The sequence below is a fragment of the Vipera berus genome (genome assembly GCF_964194415.1).
Source record: "Vipera berus genome assembly, chromosome: 6".
NCBI lineage: Eukaryota > Metazoa > Chordata > Lepidosauria > Squamata > Viperidae > Vipera > Vipera berus.
The window spans coordinates 90,600,909-90,618,960 of record NC_138208.1 but is presented as its reverse complement, the minus strand read 5'-3'; the positions used below and the strand labels follow the sequence as shown (position 1 = coordinate 90,618,960).

Genomic DNA, 18,052 nt, shown 5'->3' with positions numbered 1-18,052 from the left:
TTCAAACTTGGCCCTTTGATGACTTGTGGACTTCAAGTCCCAGAATTCCTTAGCCAGCGTGCCTGGCTGAGGAATTCTGGGAGTGGAAGTCCACAAGTCATCAAAGGGCCAGGTTTGAAGACCCTTGTGCTAAAGGCAGCTACGAGTAATCCCCGGCTTACGAGCACAGCGTAAGACCAAAATGTCCATTGTTAAGCCAGACAGATGGTTTGGCGAGCGTTTGCCGCCGTTAAGTGAATCACCGCACTAGTTAAATTAGCAACAGGGCTGTTCAGAGCGATTCTGGCCTCCCCATGGACTTGCCAGAAGGTTGCAAAAGGGATCACCTGACCCCTCCCCCCATCCCCCCCACCCCAGACGCTGCGACCGTCATAAATGTGAGTCAGTTGACAAGCGTCTGAATCTGGATCCCGTGAGGATGGGACCGCTACCAGGGTCGTCAGTGTGAACAACGGTCGTAAGTCACTTTTTTCAACCCTGTTGTAACTTTGAACAGTCACTAAAGGAACCGCTGTAAGTCGAGGACCGCCTGTCCAATCACACCACTGATCCTGCCAGAGCTGCTTACCCACCCACCCGCCCCATCCCTGCGGCAGTCCTCCTTTCGGAGAAGGACGCTTTCACACAACCGGTCGAACTTGGGTTTACAGGAAACGTTCATCCACTTCAAATCAGCCTGGATGGGCAGTCCAGGTGGGCACCCACAACGGCCACACAATCACATCCACACCTCCTGAGCTGGACCCAGAGTGCCTCTTGCTGACCCTGTTACACAGCCTCATACAAACCCAGCCAAGTGCTCCCCACCCACCCACCCGCTTTCTGGGCAGGCCACCTTCACACAACCAGATGAACCTGGGTTTACAGGAAACATAGAACCACTTCAAATCAGCAGGGGAAGAGCAGTCCGGGTGGGCGGCCACACAACCCCCCTCCCCAAATCACATCAAATCCTTCTGAGTCCCCCACCCTACCCCACCCACATCCACCCCTCCCGAGCTGGCACCACAGTGCCTTTCGCTGGCCTGGCTGTACCCCCCCCCTCCCCACTCCAACCCAGCTGAAGGTCCCGCCTGGGTGAGACTCAGGGGGGGGGGGTCTCCAGGACAAGTCGCAGAAGCCGATTGACCCCACGGCCACAATTCCCCTCCAGACCCCTCACTCTGACCGAATCGCCACGGGGACCATTACGAGCGACCCCCTCCTCCCCCAATACCGAAGAAAGGGAGGAATAAACGCATTCAAGAGGAGGAATGCCAAAGGAGGGGGGGGTGTAGAAGGAAGGAGGGGGGGGAAACGACAAAAGTGAAAAGACTTTTTTTTAAAAAAAAAAAAAGAAAAATCACGAAATGGACTTGTGGAATTGCTGCCCGCGGTGGCGGAGAGTCGGCCCGGGGTTCAACGGGCAGGGGCGAGGTGGCCAGTCCGGACTCCGCGACCAGCCCACTCCTCTGTCTTGGGACAGACCCCCCCCCCCCGCACACACACACACACACACTCTTATGCTCCCTCCCTCCCTCCCTCCTTCGCTTCTCCTGGCCGGTTCCCCTTCTTCCCCCTACCCCAGCCGGAGAGGAGGAGGAGGGAGGGGGTCCACCCCTCCTCAACCCACCCACCCACCCAGCCGCCCCCGCGGGGACTGACCGATGGAGACCAGCTTGATGTGTTCGCGGTCGAGGAACTCCAGCGCCACCGAGACGTTCTCCAGCTTCATCTGCCTGAAGTTGGGGCGCGCGTGATACTTGCGGTACATCTTCTTCTGGCTCAGCACCTCCAAGAGGCCGATCAGCTTCAGGCCGTCGCTCAGGTCCTTCTGCAGGTCGCCGATGCGCTTCTGCAGGCACTTCAGGTGCTCGTTGCACCAGCGGGTGAAGGTGTTCTGCTGGATCTTCTTCCAGGGCGCGTCTTCCGCCAGGTCCTTCTCCGTGGCCGGCATCTCCTCCGACGCCGACGCTTCCTCGGCCGGCTGGTAGTAGCAGCCCTGCGCGGGGGGCGGCGGCTGCTGCTGCTGCTCGTAGTAGCTGTTGCTGTTCATGACGGGCGGCGGGCTTTCGGGGAGCTTGGGGAGGGGGGCTTGCGCGCGATCCCAACTTGCGGCGGGTGGGTGGGGAGGAAAAACAACGAAGGAGAAAAAGGCTTTGGAGACGGGAGCGAAGGTTGGCCGGCTTAAGAGCGAAAGTGGCCCAAAGTGAAAGCGCTCAGCCCCTCGGCCGGCCGGAGGGAGGCGAGGGGGGGGGGAGAAGAAAGGGTCCCGCTCTCCTGCTTCTCTGCCGGCTTCGCGAAACGCCCGCAGCAGCTTTGCGCCCGCAGCGAGCCCCCCTTCCCCAAAAAAAGCGCTGCCGAAAAAGGCGCAAGGAACTTTCACCGGCTGGAGTTGGGCCGGGTCGGGGCTGCCGGCTCTGGGAGGGTGGTGGTGGTGGTGGGGGGGGGGGTCTTCTTTTGTCTGCGGGAGTCTTCAAGAGGAGGGGGGGTCGGGCGACGGGGTCCCCCTCCGGTGGCTCGGCTCGGCTTGGCTTGGGTCGCCTTTGGTCCCCGGCCGCGACGAAGGCGCAGGCGAAGGCTGGGGAGGGTGTGTCCGGACTCGGCTTGGGTCATTCAAAAGTGGAAGGTCCGGGGGGGAAGGAGGGGCTTTTTAAAAGGCTCCGCCACCCCCTCGGCCCCCACCCCACCCCCCCGCCCGCCCCACGTCAGGAGGAAGGACCGCGAGGAATGCCTTGCGCGCCCCGGGACCCATCGACAAGTAAGGGATGGGGCGAAGTTCCTTTGCAACGCGCCCCCCTCCCGGCCAGATAATCCAAGCGCTCCGGATTGGCCGCTATGGATAGCAAGCGGCGGGGATTGGCTCCACCCGAAGCGAATCCCCCCCTCCCCTCCCGCACAAGAGCTTTCCCCCCCCCCTCGGCTGCCCACCCGCCCCCTCCCCTTCCGCAGGCCGGAACGCCAGGGGTATCTCAGCAGCTATTTTTAATTTCCACCCTCCGCGAAAGGAAGGTTGGTGACTGGGTGGCTCTTTCTTTAGTGTGTGAAGACGGGAAAACGTGCCGGGCCTTTGCTGGGGGAGAGAAAAGGGTTGGGGGGGCACCCTCTATATGGCTTTCCAAACGGGGGTGGGGGTGGAGTGGGGTGGGAGTTCCTGCCAAGGGAGTTTTCCCCCCCCCCAAAGTAGCCCTGGAAAAACCAGGTGGAAGGGGCCCTGCCCGGATTGTTGATTGACGTGTCATTTCTGAATTTTCAGTCTTGACCTGGCTGGAGGAAGGATGATTGAAGGGTTTTCCAAACGTGTCAACAGGTCGGGGTGGGGTGGGGTGGGGAGGGGTGAACAGCGCTCCCGACTCTGCAGAGACAGCAGCCTGAGCTGCAAATTAAAAACGTAAAGCAGCCCTCCCCCCAAAAAAAAGTCTTGTCGATTTCCGTCCTTGGGGTTGTTCTACAGTCAACCAGATGTTTAAACTGGATTTGGCATTTTTTTTTCACCTCTAGCCAGATGTGGAAGTTTGGTGGTGTTAAAGGTCTCATTTCAGGATGTTCCGAGCATAGCTGCCTGTTGCAATTGACAGACGGGGATTTTGTCAATGCCGATATCGGTGTTATGGTTAGTTGCAGAGTCAACCAGATGTTCAGATTAGATTTAGCATTTTTGTCCGCCCATCGAGTCCTTCCCAAGGACCTGGGGTAGCCAGATGTGGAAGTTTGATGGAGTTAAAGGCCTCGTCTCAGGATATCAGCTGTTCTGAACACAGCTGCCTGTTGCAATTGACCGATGGGGATTTTGTCAATGCCAATCAAGAGATGCCCCAGAGATTTGGGGATTGCACCCAAAAAGGTGCCTATCACTATTAATGGTATGGTGTGTCTCATAGCCAGATGTTCAGACTTCATTTGGCATTTTTACCTACCTATCCTTCCCAGGGACTTGGGATGACCAGATGTGGACATTTGAGGGGATTAAAAGTATCATTGTTCCAAGTTCCAAGCCGCCTTTCACAATTGACCGATGGGGATTTTGTCAATGCCTGTGGGATTCAAAGGGTACACCAGAGGTTTTTGGGATTTACACCCAAGGCATTATTATTATTATTATTATTATTATTATTATTATTATTATTATTATTATTATTATTATTATTATTATTATTATCACAATAATGTGAAATCACAGCTGCCAGTTGTGTAGCTGGTGTTGGCCTTCATAAGCATCAAGTTCTTTCCAAGAATTTTAAGGCAGCCCTCAATTTACAACGGTCCATTTAATGACTGTTCAAAGTTACAACAACACTGGAAAAAGTGACTTATGACCCTGTTTCACACTTACAACCGCGGCAGCCATCCCCATGGTCACCGGATTAAAAATTCAGATGCTTGGCAACCAACGACGGTCGCGGTGTCCCGGGGTCACGTGATCCCCCTTTTGCGACCTTCTGACAAGCAAAGTCAATGGGGGGGGTGGGGGAGGAAGCCCAATTCAGTTAACAACCGTGTTGCTAACTTAACAATGCAGTGATTCGCTTAACGGTGGCAAGAGAGGTCGTAAAATGGGGCAAAATCACTTAGCAAATGTCTCATTTAACAACAGAAATTTTGGGCTCCGTTGTGGCCATATGTCAAGGACTTCCTGTATTTGTGCAGATCCCAGCAGGGTGGTCTTTTAACCGAATAACCAAATAACAAGAGTTGGAAGGGACCTTGGAGGTCTTCTAGTCCAACCCCCTGCTCAGGCAAGAGACCCTACACCATTCCAGACTAATGGTTGTCCCATCTCTTCTTATAAACTTCCAGTGTTGGAGCATCCGCAACTTCTAGAGGCAGGCTGTTCCATTGGTTAATTTATCTGGGATTATAGACTAACAGAATCACAGAGTCAGAAGGGACCTTAAAGGTCTTCTAGTCCAACCCCCTGCTCAAGAAGGAGACCCTACACCATTCCAGACAAATGGCTGTCCAATCTCTTCTTTAAAACCTCCGGTGATGAAGCTCCCACAACTTCTGGTGGCAAGCTGTTCCACTGGTTAATTGTCTTCACTGTTAGGAAGTTTCTCCTTAATTCCAGGTTGCTTCTCTCCTTGGCTAGTTTCCATTCATTTTGCAATTGGCAGATTAAAATGTTAATGCCCAGATTTTCTACGTGCATGGTCCCCAAAACCCCTGGCGCCACCATGCCCAGTTTCGGCCATAATCTCTCAACTTCGATTTTCAGATTTTTAGACATCTCCAATTCTTTCTCTTCTGGGGTGGCCACATCAACTATCCACATGGCTTTCTTTTCAAGCACGGTTACATCTGGTGTGTGACGAGACAAGACTTTAGCAGTCTGGAAATCCCCCAATATTTTAATTTGCACATTTGACTGCTTTTTCAACTTTTATGTTCTCACTGCGTTTTCATTACTGGCCTGCGATCCTTTTTACAGATGTTTCAGTGAATCATTTTGGCAACTGTCTCCTATTACTGTTTATAATCAGCCTGTGCAAGCTTTATTTAATTTATTGAATGTAGCGTGTGGAGTGTAGTACAGTACAGTACGGTATAATGAAGTATAGTATATCCCAGGGGTCTTCAAACCTGGCCCTTTTAGGACCTGTGGACTTCAACTCCCAGAATTCCTCAGCCAGCTGGGTGACTTTGGTCCAATCACCAGGAGACGGTGAGTTCTAGTCCCGCCTTAGTCATGAAAACCGGCTGGGTGAGTTTGGTCCAATCAGGGAGACGGTGAGTTCTAGTCCCGCCATAGTCATGAAAACTGGCTGGGTGACTTTGGTCCAATCACCGGGAGATGGTGAGTTCTAGTCCCGCCATAGTCATGAAAACCGGCTGGGTGGGTTTGGTCCAATCACCGGGAGACGGTGAGTTCTAGTCCCGCCTTAGTCATGAAAACCGGCTGGGTGAGTTTGGTCCAATCACCGGGAGACGGTGAGTTCTAGTCCCGCCTTAGTCATGAAAACTGGCTGGGTGAGTTTGGTCCAATCACCGGGAGACAGTGAGTTCTAGTTCCGCCTTAGCCGTGAAAGACAGCTGGGTGATTCTCTTTCTCAGCCCAAAACACATCCCAGGCTTATTGTTGTGTGGAAAATAGGAGGAGGAAGGAAGATTAGGTATTTATTTTATAATTTGTTTATAAAATTTATCGTCCGGCCAGCTTACCACAAGGTAACAGGGAGGCTGGGGAATTCTTGGGAGTTGAAATGCATGAGTCTTAATGTTCCCAGGTTTGGAGACCCCTGCTCTAGTCTAATGGAGAGAAGGGTTAGGGTCAGCTTTCCAATATTTGAGAGGCTGTCCCAGTGAAGATGGGGGGGGGCGGGGGGGTCAGGCTATTCAGCAAAGCACCCGAAGGCCGGACAAGAAGCGATATAAAACTTTTGTAAGTTTTATAAAACCCTAGCGAGACCACACCTGGAATACCGCAGCCAATTTTGGTCACCCCATCACGTTTTTTGGAAAAAAAATTCAGAGAAGAGCAACTAGGATGATCCAAGGCCTGGAAACTAAAACATACGAAGAACGGCTACGGGACTTGGGTCTGGCTAGTCTAAAAAAAGAAGACACAGGGAGGGACATGATAACAGCGTTCCAGTATCTGAGGGGCTGCCACAAAGAAGAGGGGGTCACGTTATTCACCAAAGCACCAGAGGGACGGATGAGAAACAATGGTTGGAAGCTGATTGAGGAGAGAAACGAGCTGGAATTCAGGAGAAACTTCCTGACAGTGAGGACAATCAAGCAGTGGAACTGCTTGCCACCAGAAATCGTGGGCGCTCCATCACTGGAGGTTTTTAAGAAGAGGCTAGCTAGACGGTCACATATCTGAGATGGTATAAAAAAGGTAAAGGTAAAGGTTCCCCCGCATGTGTGTGCTAGTCGTTTCCGACTCTAGGGGTCGGTGCTCATCTCTGTTTCAAAGCCGAAGAGCCGGCATTTGTCCGAGGACGTCTCTGTGGTCATGTGGCCAGCATAAGTAGACGCCAAAGGCGCACGGAACGCTGTTACCTTCCCACCGTAGCGGTCCCTATTTTTCTACTTGCATTTTTATGTGCTTTCGAACTGCTAGGTTGGCAGAAGCTGGGACGAGTAACAGGCGCTCACTCTGCTACGCGGCACTCGGGATTCGACCCGCCAAACTGCCGACCTTCTGATCGACAAGCTCAGCGTCCTAACCCACTGAGCCACCGCGTCCCTTCTGAGATGGTATACTTCTCTTTGAGTAGGGGGCTGGACTAGAAGACCTCCAAGGTCCCTTCCAACTCTGTTAGTCTGCACCCTTACTCATCCGGCATCTTGGCAGAGGGTCAAAAGGTTTACTAAAGCTGGAGAAATGGATGACTCAAAAGATGGGCCAATGGTGGTCAAGAGGTCATCGGAGCCGCTCTTGATCTTTCCTTCAGCCCAATCTGGAAGACCTGGAGCGATGCCCAGCCTGCGTCACCCCTGCAGAAATAGGTTCCTCGCAGCCCTGGTGGGAATGACAGCTCCTCCAGGAATAGTAGTAGCAGCAACTCCAGGTACCAACCGAGGACGGAGTAAAGAGGGTGTGTGATTCAGCTCTCTCCAAAGGGCAAAGTGTCTAATAGGAGGAGGACACCGCAAGCCGCAACGATCTGCTGGTGAGTTCAGGAGCTCCTTTGCCCGTCTTACTCACTGCTGGGGGGGGGAGACACCCAGCCATGCCAGCCCTCCTGCCCCTTTGCTGACCTGGCCTTTTTTCCGGAGCAGTTGCACCCCAGAGAGAGAAAGAGAGGCAGTCCCGTCCAGGGGGGCAGCAGGAACACACACACACACACACACACACACACATGAGTCAGTCTCTGCCAGGACAGAACCTGCTGAGCTGGCAGGTTGCTATCTCTGTTTCACTTATGAGCAAGACGGGCGTCTTCTACGTAGGAGAAATAAATAAATTCTATTCCCCCCCCCCGTTCCTACTCTTTCCGTTTCCATTGATTTCTCTTGTCCCAATTCTTTCTATCATTCGCGTTGAACACAAGCCATGCGGACAGTAAATTCCGTTACTGTCTTTTGACCTTAAAGTACCGTCCAGGCATCACCTGATACACCGTCTCTGCTGTAATCTCCTCCTACATGCAAAATAAAGGTATTTCGGATGATCGAGGTATTTTATGAGTTCTGCTCTCTGGAAAGGGCCGTTAACTGTGATAGAATGCGCTTAAACAGACCAGCGCAAGGATCTCAACAAGGAATCGAATCACTCATACGACAGCTTGGTTCCAGAAGAGCGCTTCCATTCTTCCTATTTCTGTCCTTTCTATTCTTCCTGTTACGGCTTTACAGAAGAGAATGGAATAACGGAGTCGGAAGGGACCTCAGAGGTCTTCTAGTCCAACCTCCGCTGCCCAGGCAGAAAACCCTACGCCGTTTCGGACTTTCTCTTTATTCTTTCCGTTATTTCTTTCCCCATTCCTTTCTATTCTCTCTTCCTTCTGTTCTTTCTCTTTCCCTAATTTCTATTCTCTCTATTCTTTCTAACATTTATTTATTTTTCCCTATTTGCAATATTCCTGTTCTTTCTATTATTTATGTTGCTATTATTTATTTCTCTATTAATGTATTCCTTGCTGTTGTTATTTATACAGCTGGCTTTCATGCCTGAGGCAGGACTATAACTCTCCGTCTCCTGGTCACCCAGGAGACGGCTTCCATACCTAAGGCGGGACTAGAACACCCTGACACCCGGTGATTGGTCCTAAGTCACCCAGCCAGCTTTCATGCCCAAGGCGGGACTAGAACTCACTGTCTCCTGGTGGTTGGCCCTAAGTCACCAAGCCAGCTATCATGCCCAAGGCAGGACTAGAACTCCTTGACACCCGGTGATTGGTCCAAAGTCGCCCAAATGACTTTCGTGCCTAAGGCAGAACTAGAACTCACCATCTCCTGGTGATTGGCTCAAAGTCACCCAGCCAGCTTTCACACCTAAGTCGGGACTAGAACTCGCCGTCTCCTGGTGATTGGCCCAAAGACAGCCAGCCAACTTCCATGCCTAAGGCAGGACTAGAACTCACCATCTCCCCCCTTCTAGATTAGTGCCCTAACCACTAGACCAGGGGTAGGCAACCTTGGCTCTTTTATGACTCGTGGACTTCAACTCCCAGAATTCCTGAGCCAGCCATGCTGAGAGGAAAGGGAGAGGTTTGCATGCTGAGCCATGCTGGCTGAGGAATTCTGGGAGTTGGTCCATGAGTCATGAGGGAGCCATAGTTCCCCCATGCTGGCTGAGGAATTCTGGGAGTTGAAGTCCACGAGTCATGAGGGAGCCATAGTTCCCCCATGCTGGCTGAGGAATTCTGGGAGTTGAAGTCCACGAGTCATGAGGGAGGCATAGTTCCCCCATGCTGGCTGAGGAATACTGGGAGTTGAAGTCCACGAGTCATGAGGGAGCCATAGTTCCCCCATGCTGGCTGAGGAATTCTGGGAGTTGAGGTCCACGAGTCATGAGGGAGCCATAGTTCCCCCATGCTGGCTGAGGAATTCTGGGAGTTGAAGTCCACGAGTCATGAGGGAGGCATAGTTCCCCCATGCTGGCTGAGGAATACTGGGAGTTGAAGTCCACGAGTCATGAGGGAGCCATAGTTCCCCCATGCTGGCTGAGGAATTCTGGGAGTTGAGGTCCACGAGTCATGAGGGAGCCATAGTTCCCCCATGCTGGCTGAGGAATTCTGGGAGTTGAAGTCCACGAGTCATGAGGGAGCCATAGTTCCCCCATGCTGGCTGAGGAATTCTGGGAGTTGAAGTCCACGAGTCATGAGGGGGGCATAGTTCCCCCATGCTGGCTGAGGAATACTGGGAGTTGAAGTCCACGAGTCATGAGGGAGCCATAGTTCCCCCATGCTGGCTGAGGAATTCTGGGAGTTGAAGTCCACGAGTCATGAGGGAGCCATAGTTCCCCCATGCTGGCTGAGGAATTCTGGGAGTTGAAGTCCACGAGTCATGAGGGGGGCATAGTTCCCCCATGCTGGCTGAGGAATACTGGGAGTTGAAGTCCACGAGTCATGAGGGAGCCATAGTTCCCCCATGCTGGCTGAGGAATTCTGGGAGTTGAAGTCCACGAGTCATGAGGGAGCCATAGTTCCCCCATGCTGGCTGAGGAATTCTGGGAGTTGAAGTCCACGAGTCATGAGGGAGCCATAGTTCCCCCATGCTGGCTCAGGAATTCTGGGAGTTGAAGTCCACGAGTCATGAGGGGGGCATAGTTCCCTCATGCTGGCTCAGGAATTCTGGGAGTTGAAGTCCACGAGTCATGAGGGAGCCAAGGTTGCCTACCCCTGCACTAGACTAATTTGCTCTCATTTTAGTTTTTCCCTTGCCTGGGTTTTACTCCCAGTGGAAGTTTCTGCAGCCTTCCCTAAGAGCAGCCAGCGAGCGTGCCCGTCTGTACACAACTGTGTGCACATGCAGGGAATGTGTGTGGGGGTCACTCTGCACAGCCTCTCACTTTTGCTGGCAGGAAAAAGCTTCGGGAAGCTTCTAACATTCAGCGGGCATCGGCCTCGATAGAAATAATGCCTGTCGTCAGAGGCCCCAGCTGGACCAGGGCCAGGTGGAGTAACGGGTCTCTTTCCGCAAAGGGCAAAGAAGAACAAAACTGTCTCTGCATTCCCCATCTCGTCCCCCACCCCACAGCCAGTCAATCAATCCATCAGAAGGGAGCTGGAAGGGACCTCAGAGGCCATCTAGTCCAACCCCCTGCTCAACCTGGAGACCCACTCCCATTTCAGACAAATGGCTGCCCAGTCTCTTCTTGAAGCCCCCCCAGGGATGGAGCACCCACAACCAAACGAACGAAATAACAGAATGGGGGCGGGGGAGGGTGACCATGGAGGTCATCTAGTCCAACCCCCCCCCCCGGTTCAAATTTACAGCAGCCCTGAGAAAAGTAACTGACCACCAGTCCTCGCACTTATGACCGTCGCTGTATCCAACACAGTCACGTGATCAAACTTTGGGCACTCGGCAACCGGCTACTGTAATTATGACCGTCGCAGCATCCTGGAGTCACATGGCCCAATTGTGGACGTAAGTCGAGGACTAATGGTACAGAAAGTGGGAGCCTCTGCTTGAGTGCCCATCCAAACGTCATCCCTCCACCATCCTGCCTGGAATGTCCTCTGGAAGAAAAGGTGGGCAGAGAAGAGCAGCAAAGATGATCAGGGAACCGGAGGATAAAACAGATAAGGAACGGTTGCTGAAATTGCTGGTATGTCTAGTTTAACAAAGAGGACGAGGGGGGACATGATAGCAGCCTTCCAATATCTCAGGGGCTGCCCCAAAGAAGAGGGAGTCAAGCTATTCTCCAAAGCGCCCGAAGGCAGGACAAGAAGCAACGGATGGAAACTCATCAAGGAGAGAAGCAACCTAGAACTAAGGAGGAATTTCCTGACAGTGAGAACAATTAACCAGTGGAACAACCTGCCTCCAGAAGCGGTGAATGCTCCAACACTGGAAGCTTTTAAGAAGAGACTGGACAGCTAGACTAGAAGACCTCCAAGATCCCTTCCAGTTTCGTTTCTATTCTATTCTATTCTATTCCATTCCATTTCATTCCATTCCATTTTTTCTATTCTGTTCTGTTCTGTTCTATTCTATTCTACAATCTGTCTATTCTATTCTATTCTATTCTATTCTATTCTATTCTATTCTATTCTGCTCTGTTCTGTTCTGTTCTGTTGTATTCTGTTCTGTTGTATTCTATTCTATTCTATTCTATTCTGTTCTGTTCTGTTCTGTTCTGTTCCGTTCCATTCCATTCCATTCCATTCCATTCCATTCCATTCCATTTTTTCTATTCTGTTCTGTTCTATTCTATTCTACAATCTGTCTATTCTATTCTGTTCTATTCTGTTCTGTTCTGTTCTGTTCTGTTCTATTCTATTCCATTCCATTCCATTCCATTTTTTCTATTCTGTTCTGTTCTGTTCTATTCTATTCTATTCTATTCTATTCTATTCTATTCTATTCTATTCTATTCTATTCTACTCTACTCTACTCTACTCTACTCTACTCTATTCTATTCTATTCTATTCTATTCTATTCTATTCTATTCTATTCTATTCCCTATTTTCTATTCTATTCTTGCCACAAAGCTGCCCATCCCCTCCCCAGACCAGACCAGGATCCGGGGTCCGGAGGCGAAGGTCCGGCCTCTGCTGAGCTGCAGACCCGTCCACAGCCCTGGCAGTCTCCAAGGCCTGGATGGTTGGAGAGCAACGGGAGGTGGGGGGTGGGGGTCTCTATTAATAACCTGCCAAGTCAGAGGAGGCCTGGCGGGCAGCCGTGCCCACTCTTCCCAAGCGGCACCAACCTGGCACTCACACTGTACTCAGATTCCAGCTGTGACTGCCTGTCTCTCAACCGGGACTCTGGCAGTTGAAGAGGCTCTGCAGACTGGAGCGGTTGCAGGAATTGGGTCTGTCTAGTTTAATGAAGAGAAGGACCAGGGGTGACATGATAGCGGTCTTCCAATCTCTCAGGGGCTGCCCCAAAGAAGAGGGAGTCAAGCTATTCTCCAAAGCACCTGAAAGCAGGACAAGAAGCAACGGATGGAAACTAGTCAAGGAGAGAAGCAACCTAGAACTAAGGAGAAACTTCCTGACAGTTAGAACAATTAACCAGTGGAACAACCTGCCTCCAGAAGCGGTGAATGCTCCAACACTGGAAGTTTTTAAGAAGAGACTGGACAGCCATTTGTCTGAAATGGTATAGGGTTTCCTACTTGAGTAGAGGGTTGGACTAGATGACCTCCAAGGTCCCTTCTGACTCTGTTGTTCTGCTACTCTGAGCAGAGGTGCTTTGCAACAGCATTGGAAGGTAAAATTTCATCCACGAGTGCCTTTTTCAGCCACTTTTTCATCGCTTGCAGCCTCCGAGCTGCTGTACTTCCCTGTAGGGTGGGAGAGAACCACAAGCAATCCTGCCAAGCCCCGTGGAGGTTTATAAGAGAATAACAGAACTGGAAGGGACCCTGGAGGTCATCTAGTCCAACCCCCAGCCCAGGCAGGAAACTCTATACTATTCCAGACCAACAGCTGTCCGATCTCTTCTTCTAAACCTCCACTGACGGAGCACACACCACTTCTGTTCCACTGGTTAATTGTTCTAACACTGTCAGGAAGTTTCTCCTTAGTTCCAGGTTGCTTCTCTCCTTGCTGAGTTTCCATCCGTTGCTTCTTCTCATGCCTTCCGGCGCTTTGGAGAATAGCTTGACTGCCTCTTCTTTGGGGCAGCCCCTGAGATACTGGAAGGCTGCTATCATGTCCCCCCTCGTCCTTCTCTTCGTTAAACTAGACATTCCCAATTCCTGCAACCGTTCTTCGTATGTTTTCGCCTCCAGTCCCCTGATCCTCTTTGTTGCTCTTCTCTGCACTCTTTCCAAAGTCTCAAGATCTTTTTTACATCGTGGCGACCAAAACTGGATGCAGGATTCCAGGTGTGGCCTTACCAAGGCCTTGTAAAGTGGTATTAACAGTTCCCGTGAACTTGATTCTATCCCTCTGTTAATGCAACCTAGCACTGTGTTGGCCTTTTGGGCGGCTGCAGCACACGGCTGGCTCAAATTTAAGGGATTGTCCACTAGGACACCGAGATCCCTCTCCCAGTTGCTACTACTGAGCAAGTTAACACCTATAAGAGTGGTAGGCAACCTTGGCCCCCTCATGACTGGTGGACTTCAACTCCCAGAATTCCTGAGCCAGCATGGCTCAGAGTGGAAACCTCTCCCTTTCCCCTCAGTGTGGCTGGCTGAGGAATTCTGGGAGTTGAAGTCCACCAGTCATAAAAGAGCCAAGGTTGCCTACACCTGACCTATACTGTATCTGTAAATTTGTTTTTTCTTGCCTAAATGTACCGGTAGTCCTCTACTTACAATAGTTGATTTAGCGACCGTTCAGAGTTACAACAGCACTGGGAGAAAAAGGACCATTTTTCACACTTACGACCGTCGCAGCCTCCCCAGGGTCAGGTGATCAAAATTCAGACGCTTGGCCACTGGTTCGTCTTTGTGACGGTCCCCATGTCCCCGGGTCATGCGATCCCCTTTTGTGACCTTCCGACCAGAAAGCCAGATTCCCTTAACGACTTTGGCAAGGCGAACGTCACAACGGCAGCGATTCCCTTGACAATTTTGGCAAGGATGGGGGCACAGTTCGCTTGTCTCGCTTAGCAGAGAAATTTTGGGCTGCCTTGCGGGCCGTAAGTCAAGGACTCCCCGTAGAACCTGACTTTTCTCTCTGTTGAATTTCTCTTTTATCGGGTAGGGCCCCGTGTTCAAGTTCCGCCGAGCGCCTCCTGCATCTGGAGCTTGCCTTCTGGAGCGCTACGGCTGATGCAGAGCAGAGATCGTTTTCCTACCCAGCCGGCCTCTCTCTGGGGAAAAATAAAGCCGGGCCGTCTGGGGGCAGATGTTGGGGTCACTTCCAGCTGTGCAAACACCCACTGCAGCCGGTCCGGGACCTCATCAGAACTGACTCCCGGCTGTAAAGGTCTTGTGAAGGGCACAATTTCTTCACACATGCCGAAGCAAGTTTGGCTGCCCGTCCAGCTGGATTTGGGAGGGAGCGGGGAGGGGGGGCACCGATTTGGCTTCCCTTGCAAACACATTGTTTCTAACCCCCCTCCACCCCCCCACCCCCACCCACCCCCCGCCAAAAATCCCACTACTTCCTTGCTTTTTCCAAACAGACAGTGACAGATGCGAGCTGCGAGGGTTGCATAAGGAAAGACGGGAGTCCGACGGAGAAGAGAGAGAAAGAGAGAGATTCAGTTTTAGACAGGCCCTATTTTTACTTGGGAAATAGAGCAGGAGAGGAGTAAGGAGCAGCCACTTTTGCTGTACGGCTAGTCCTCGAATTACGACAGAAACTTCCATCGCCAAATAAGTCGCTTCAGTGAGTCGGGCCTGGTTTTAGGACCTTTCGTGACCACGGTTCTTCAGGAAATCATTGCAGCTGTTAAGCGAATCGCGCAGGTCGTTAAGCGAATCAGCTTCATCCATTGTCCGAAGCTAGCTGGGGAGGTTGCAAATGGGGATCACGTGTCCTCCCCCCCCCCCCGCCGGATGCTGCAACCGTCATAAGTAGATGCCAGTTGCCAAGCATCTGAAATTTGATCACAGGACTGTGGGGATGCTGCAACCGTCGTAAGTGTGTGTCACTGTTTTCACTGACAATTGTAACTGCAGTGCGCCGGACGGATGGTTGTAAGTTGAGGACAATCTGTATGCTACTGCCCAAAATTTCCGTCGCTAGGTGAAACATTTGTTAAGTGAGCTTTAGCCCCATTTTATGACCTTCCTCGCCACCGCTGTTTGAAGCGAATCGCTGCGGCTGTTAAATTAGTCACATGGTCGCCAAGGGACTCCCGCTTCCCCATTGACTTTGCCAGTCAGAAAGTCGCAAAAGGGGATTCCTCTGATCCCTAACGGACGCGGTGGCTCAGTGGGTTAGGACGCTGAGCTCGTTGATCAGAAGGTCGGCAGTTTGGCGGGTCGAATCCCGAGTGCCGCGTAGCAGAGTGAGCGCCTGTTCCTCGTCCCAGCTTCTGCCAACCTAGCAGTTCGAAAGCACGTAAAAATGCAAGTAGAAAAATAGGGACCACTCCGGTGGGAAGGTAACAGCGTTCCGTGCGCCTTTGGTGTTCAGTCATGCCGGCCACATGACCACGGAGACGTCCTCGGACAAGCGCCGGCTCTTCGGCTTTGAAACGGAGATGAGCACCGGCCCCTAGAGTTGGAAACGACTAGCACGCACGTGCGGGGGAACCTTTACCTTTTACCTTTACCTGATCCCTAAGACAGCGCAACCGTCCTACGTACATGCCCGTTTCCAAGGGTCTGAATTCGGATCACCTTGAGTGACAAACACGCCAAAGGAACCAAAGAGGCAGTCAAGTTTCTGGAAGAAGCAAATACCTGATGACAACGGTCCCCGAGCTTTCTGGATTTGTGGACCGGCGATTGGGGGGGCGAGGGGGGGGAAAGGGAATGGTTCTGCACGAGCGGCAAGCGAGGACATGTACGCAACTTCATGCGTGCCCACCGCTTGCACCAAAGGAGCTTCACGCGCGCGTGCACTTGTCCGCTGCTCACGCATGTTCCAAACGAGCCACAGCCTGGGGATTGTGGAGCTCTGCTTTACGACAAGACAAGTGAGTGGAGCAAAAGAGGAAAAAGTGCAGAGAAGAGCAGCTAAGATGATCCAAGGCCTGGAGACCAAAACGTACCAAGAACAGCTGCGGGACTTGGGTTTGACCAGTCTAAAGAAAAGAAGAAACAGGGGGGGACATGATAGCAGCGTTCCAGGATCTGAGGGGCTGCCACAAAGAAGAGGAGGGGGTCACGTTATTCTCCAAAGCACCAGAGGGAAGGACGAGAAACAACGGTTGGAAACTGACCCAAAGAGAGAAGCAACCTGGAATTAAGGAGAAACTTCCTGACAGTGAGGACAATTAACCGGTGGAACAGCTTGCCACCAGAAATCGTGAGCGCTCCATCGCTGGAGGTTTTTAAGAAGAGGCTGGACAGTCACTTGTCTGAAATGGTATAGTATGTCCTCCTGCCTGAGCGGGGGGGCTGGACTAGAAGACCTCCAAGGTCCCTTCCAGCTCTTTTCTATTCTAAAGAAACACTGAACTGCCTCTCCGAGGCAAGAGGGACCTGGAATAAGATTGATTTTTTCCCCCATTTTAACTTTGTAGACGACCTTTTGTCCGAAAAGCAGAACGAATCGGAAGCGCCTTTACTGACTGACACATTTTAATCAAACGCATCGACTTTCGTGAGCTGTGCCTCATTTCATCAGATGCACGGAGTTGCTAGGCCTGCGTTTCTTCACCCGGGACACTTTTAAGATGAATTTCAATGCTCAGAATCCCCCCCTCCCCCCAGCTAACCATCCTAAACACGTGCCGGTTGCCAAGTGCCCACATTTGCTTCTCCTGACCATGGGGATGCTGTGACGGTCGTAGGCGTGAGGACCCGGTCATAAGCCACTTTTTAAAGTGTCATCGTAACTTCAAATGGTCATTAAATGAACGGTTGTTAAGCCGAGGACTGCTTGCAAATAAAGGAAGGTTTTAAAAAATGGGAATTACTTCAAATAGGTATCAAAATGGAAAAATTCAGCCCCTTGGACAAAGTTTTTATCCTGTTTTCATTTCACGCGTTTGCTCATTTTCCTGGCTTTCGGCATGCCAGAATCCTCGGGCGTCGGTAGAAACCAAATAAATGAAGGAATGAATGAAATTTGGAAACCTCCATTACAGGCAGTCCCCGACTTACAACCGCAATCCAGCCCAACATTTCCGCTGCACAGCGAGACGTTTGCTAAAGACGGTTTTGTCCCATTTTTTAACGACCTTTCCTGCACGATTGTTAAGTGAATGGCCGCAGTTGCTGCGTTAATGACGCGGTTGTTAAGCGAAGCCGGCTTCACTTTGTTCGTCAGACGGTCGCAACAGGGGATCACGTGACACACACACGGGGACACTGCGACCGTCGTAAATATGAATCGGTTTCCAAGTATCTGAATTTTGACTGTGTGAGCTTGGGGGATGTGCGTAAGTGTATGGAAAACGGTCGTAAGTCCCTTTTTTCGGGGCTGCCGTAACTTTGAACGGTCATTAAATAAATTGCTGCAAGTTGAGAAGGATCCGTACCGTGCAGGTCCAGAAAAAGGGGAGATCCAGCCCAGCGGCCACCTTCCCATTTCTTCTGTGGTGGACAGTCTGTCCACAATCTGGCCCCAGGCCCACATTCCAGTCTTCGGTGCTCAATATAGCTGATGAGGTGGTATCTCAGTGTGCCAGGCCACAGGCACACCTCATGAGCTGGACCAGCATGTGCGGTGTCTGAGAAGAACGCCATGTGCTCAGGATGTGGAGCTGACCCCCAGGCCGGCCAGCAGCGTCTTCTCCTCTTCCACCCAAGGGGGATCAGCCACAGACAGTGAAAAGGCCGGCCGTTCCCTCTGATCGGCCTGGAGTGAACCCACCTCGTTCCTCCAGCCTACGCGGGGGCAGGACGTGACTTTTAATTCGTGGCTGGCTCACGTGG

The 18,052-nt window shown here is 51.7% G+C and overlaps 1 protein-coding gene across 2 annotated transcripts in view; it reads right to left on the bottom strand.

Annotated features, from left to right (window-relative positions):
- The window catches only part of FLNC (filamin C), an 85,921-nt gene extending 83,518 nt beyond the window's left edge, over window positions 1-2,403 (bottom strand). For both annotated transcript variants that reach the window (XM_081331453.1, XM_081331454.1), the window contains exon 1: window positions 1,645-2,403. In XM_081331453.1, coding sequence (XP_081187579.1) covers window positions 1,645-2,035 — 391 coding nt within the window. In that variant the 5' untranslated portion in view covers window positions 2,036-2,403. The remainder of the gene's footprint in view (window positions 1-1,644) is intronic.
- Between the last annotated feature and the right edge of the window lie 15,649 nt (window positions 2,404-18,052).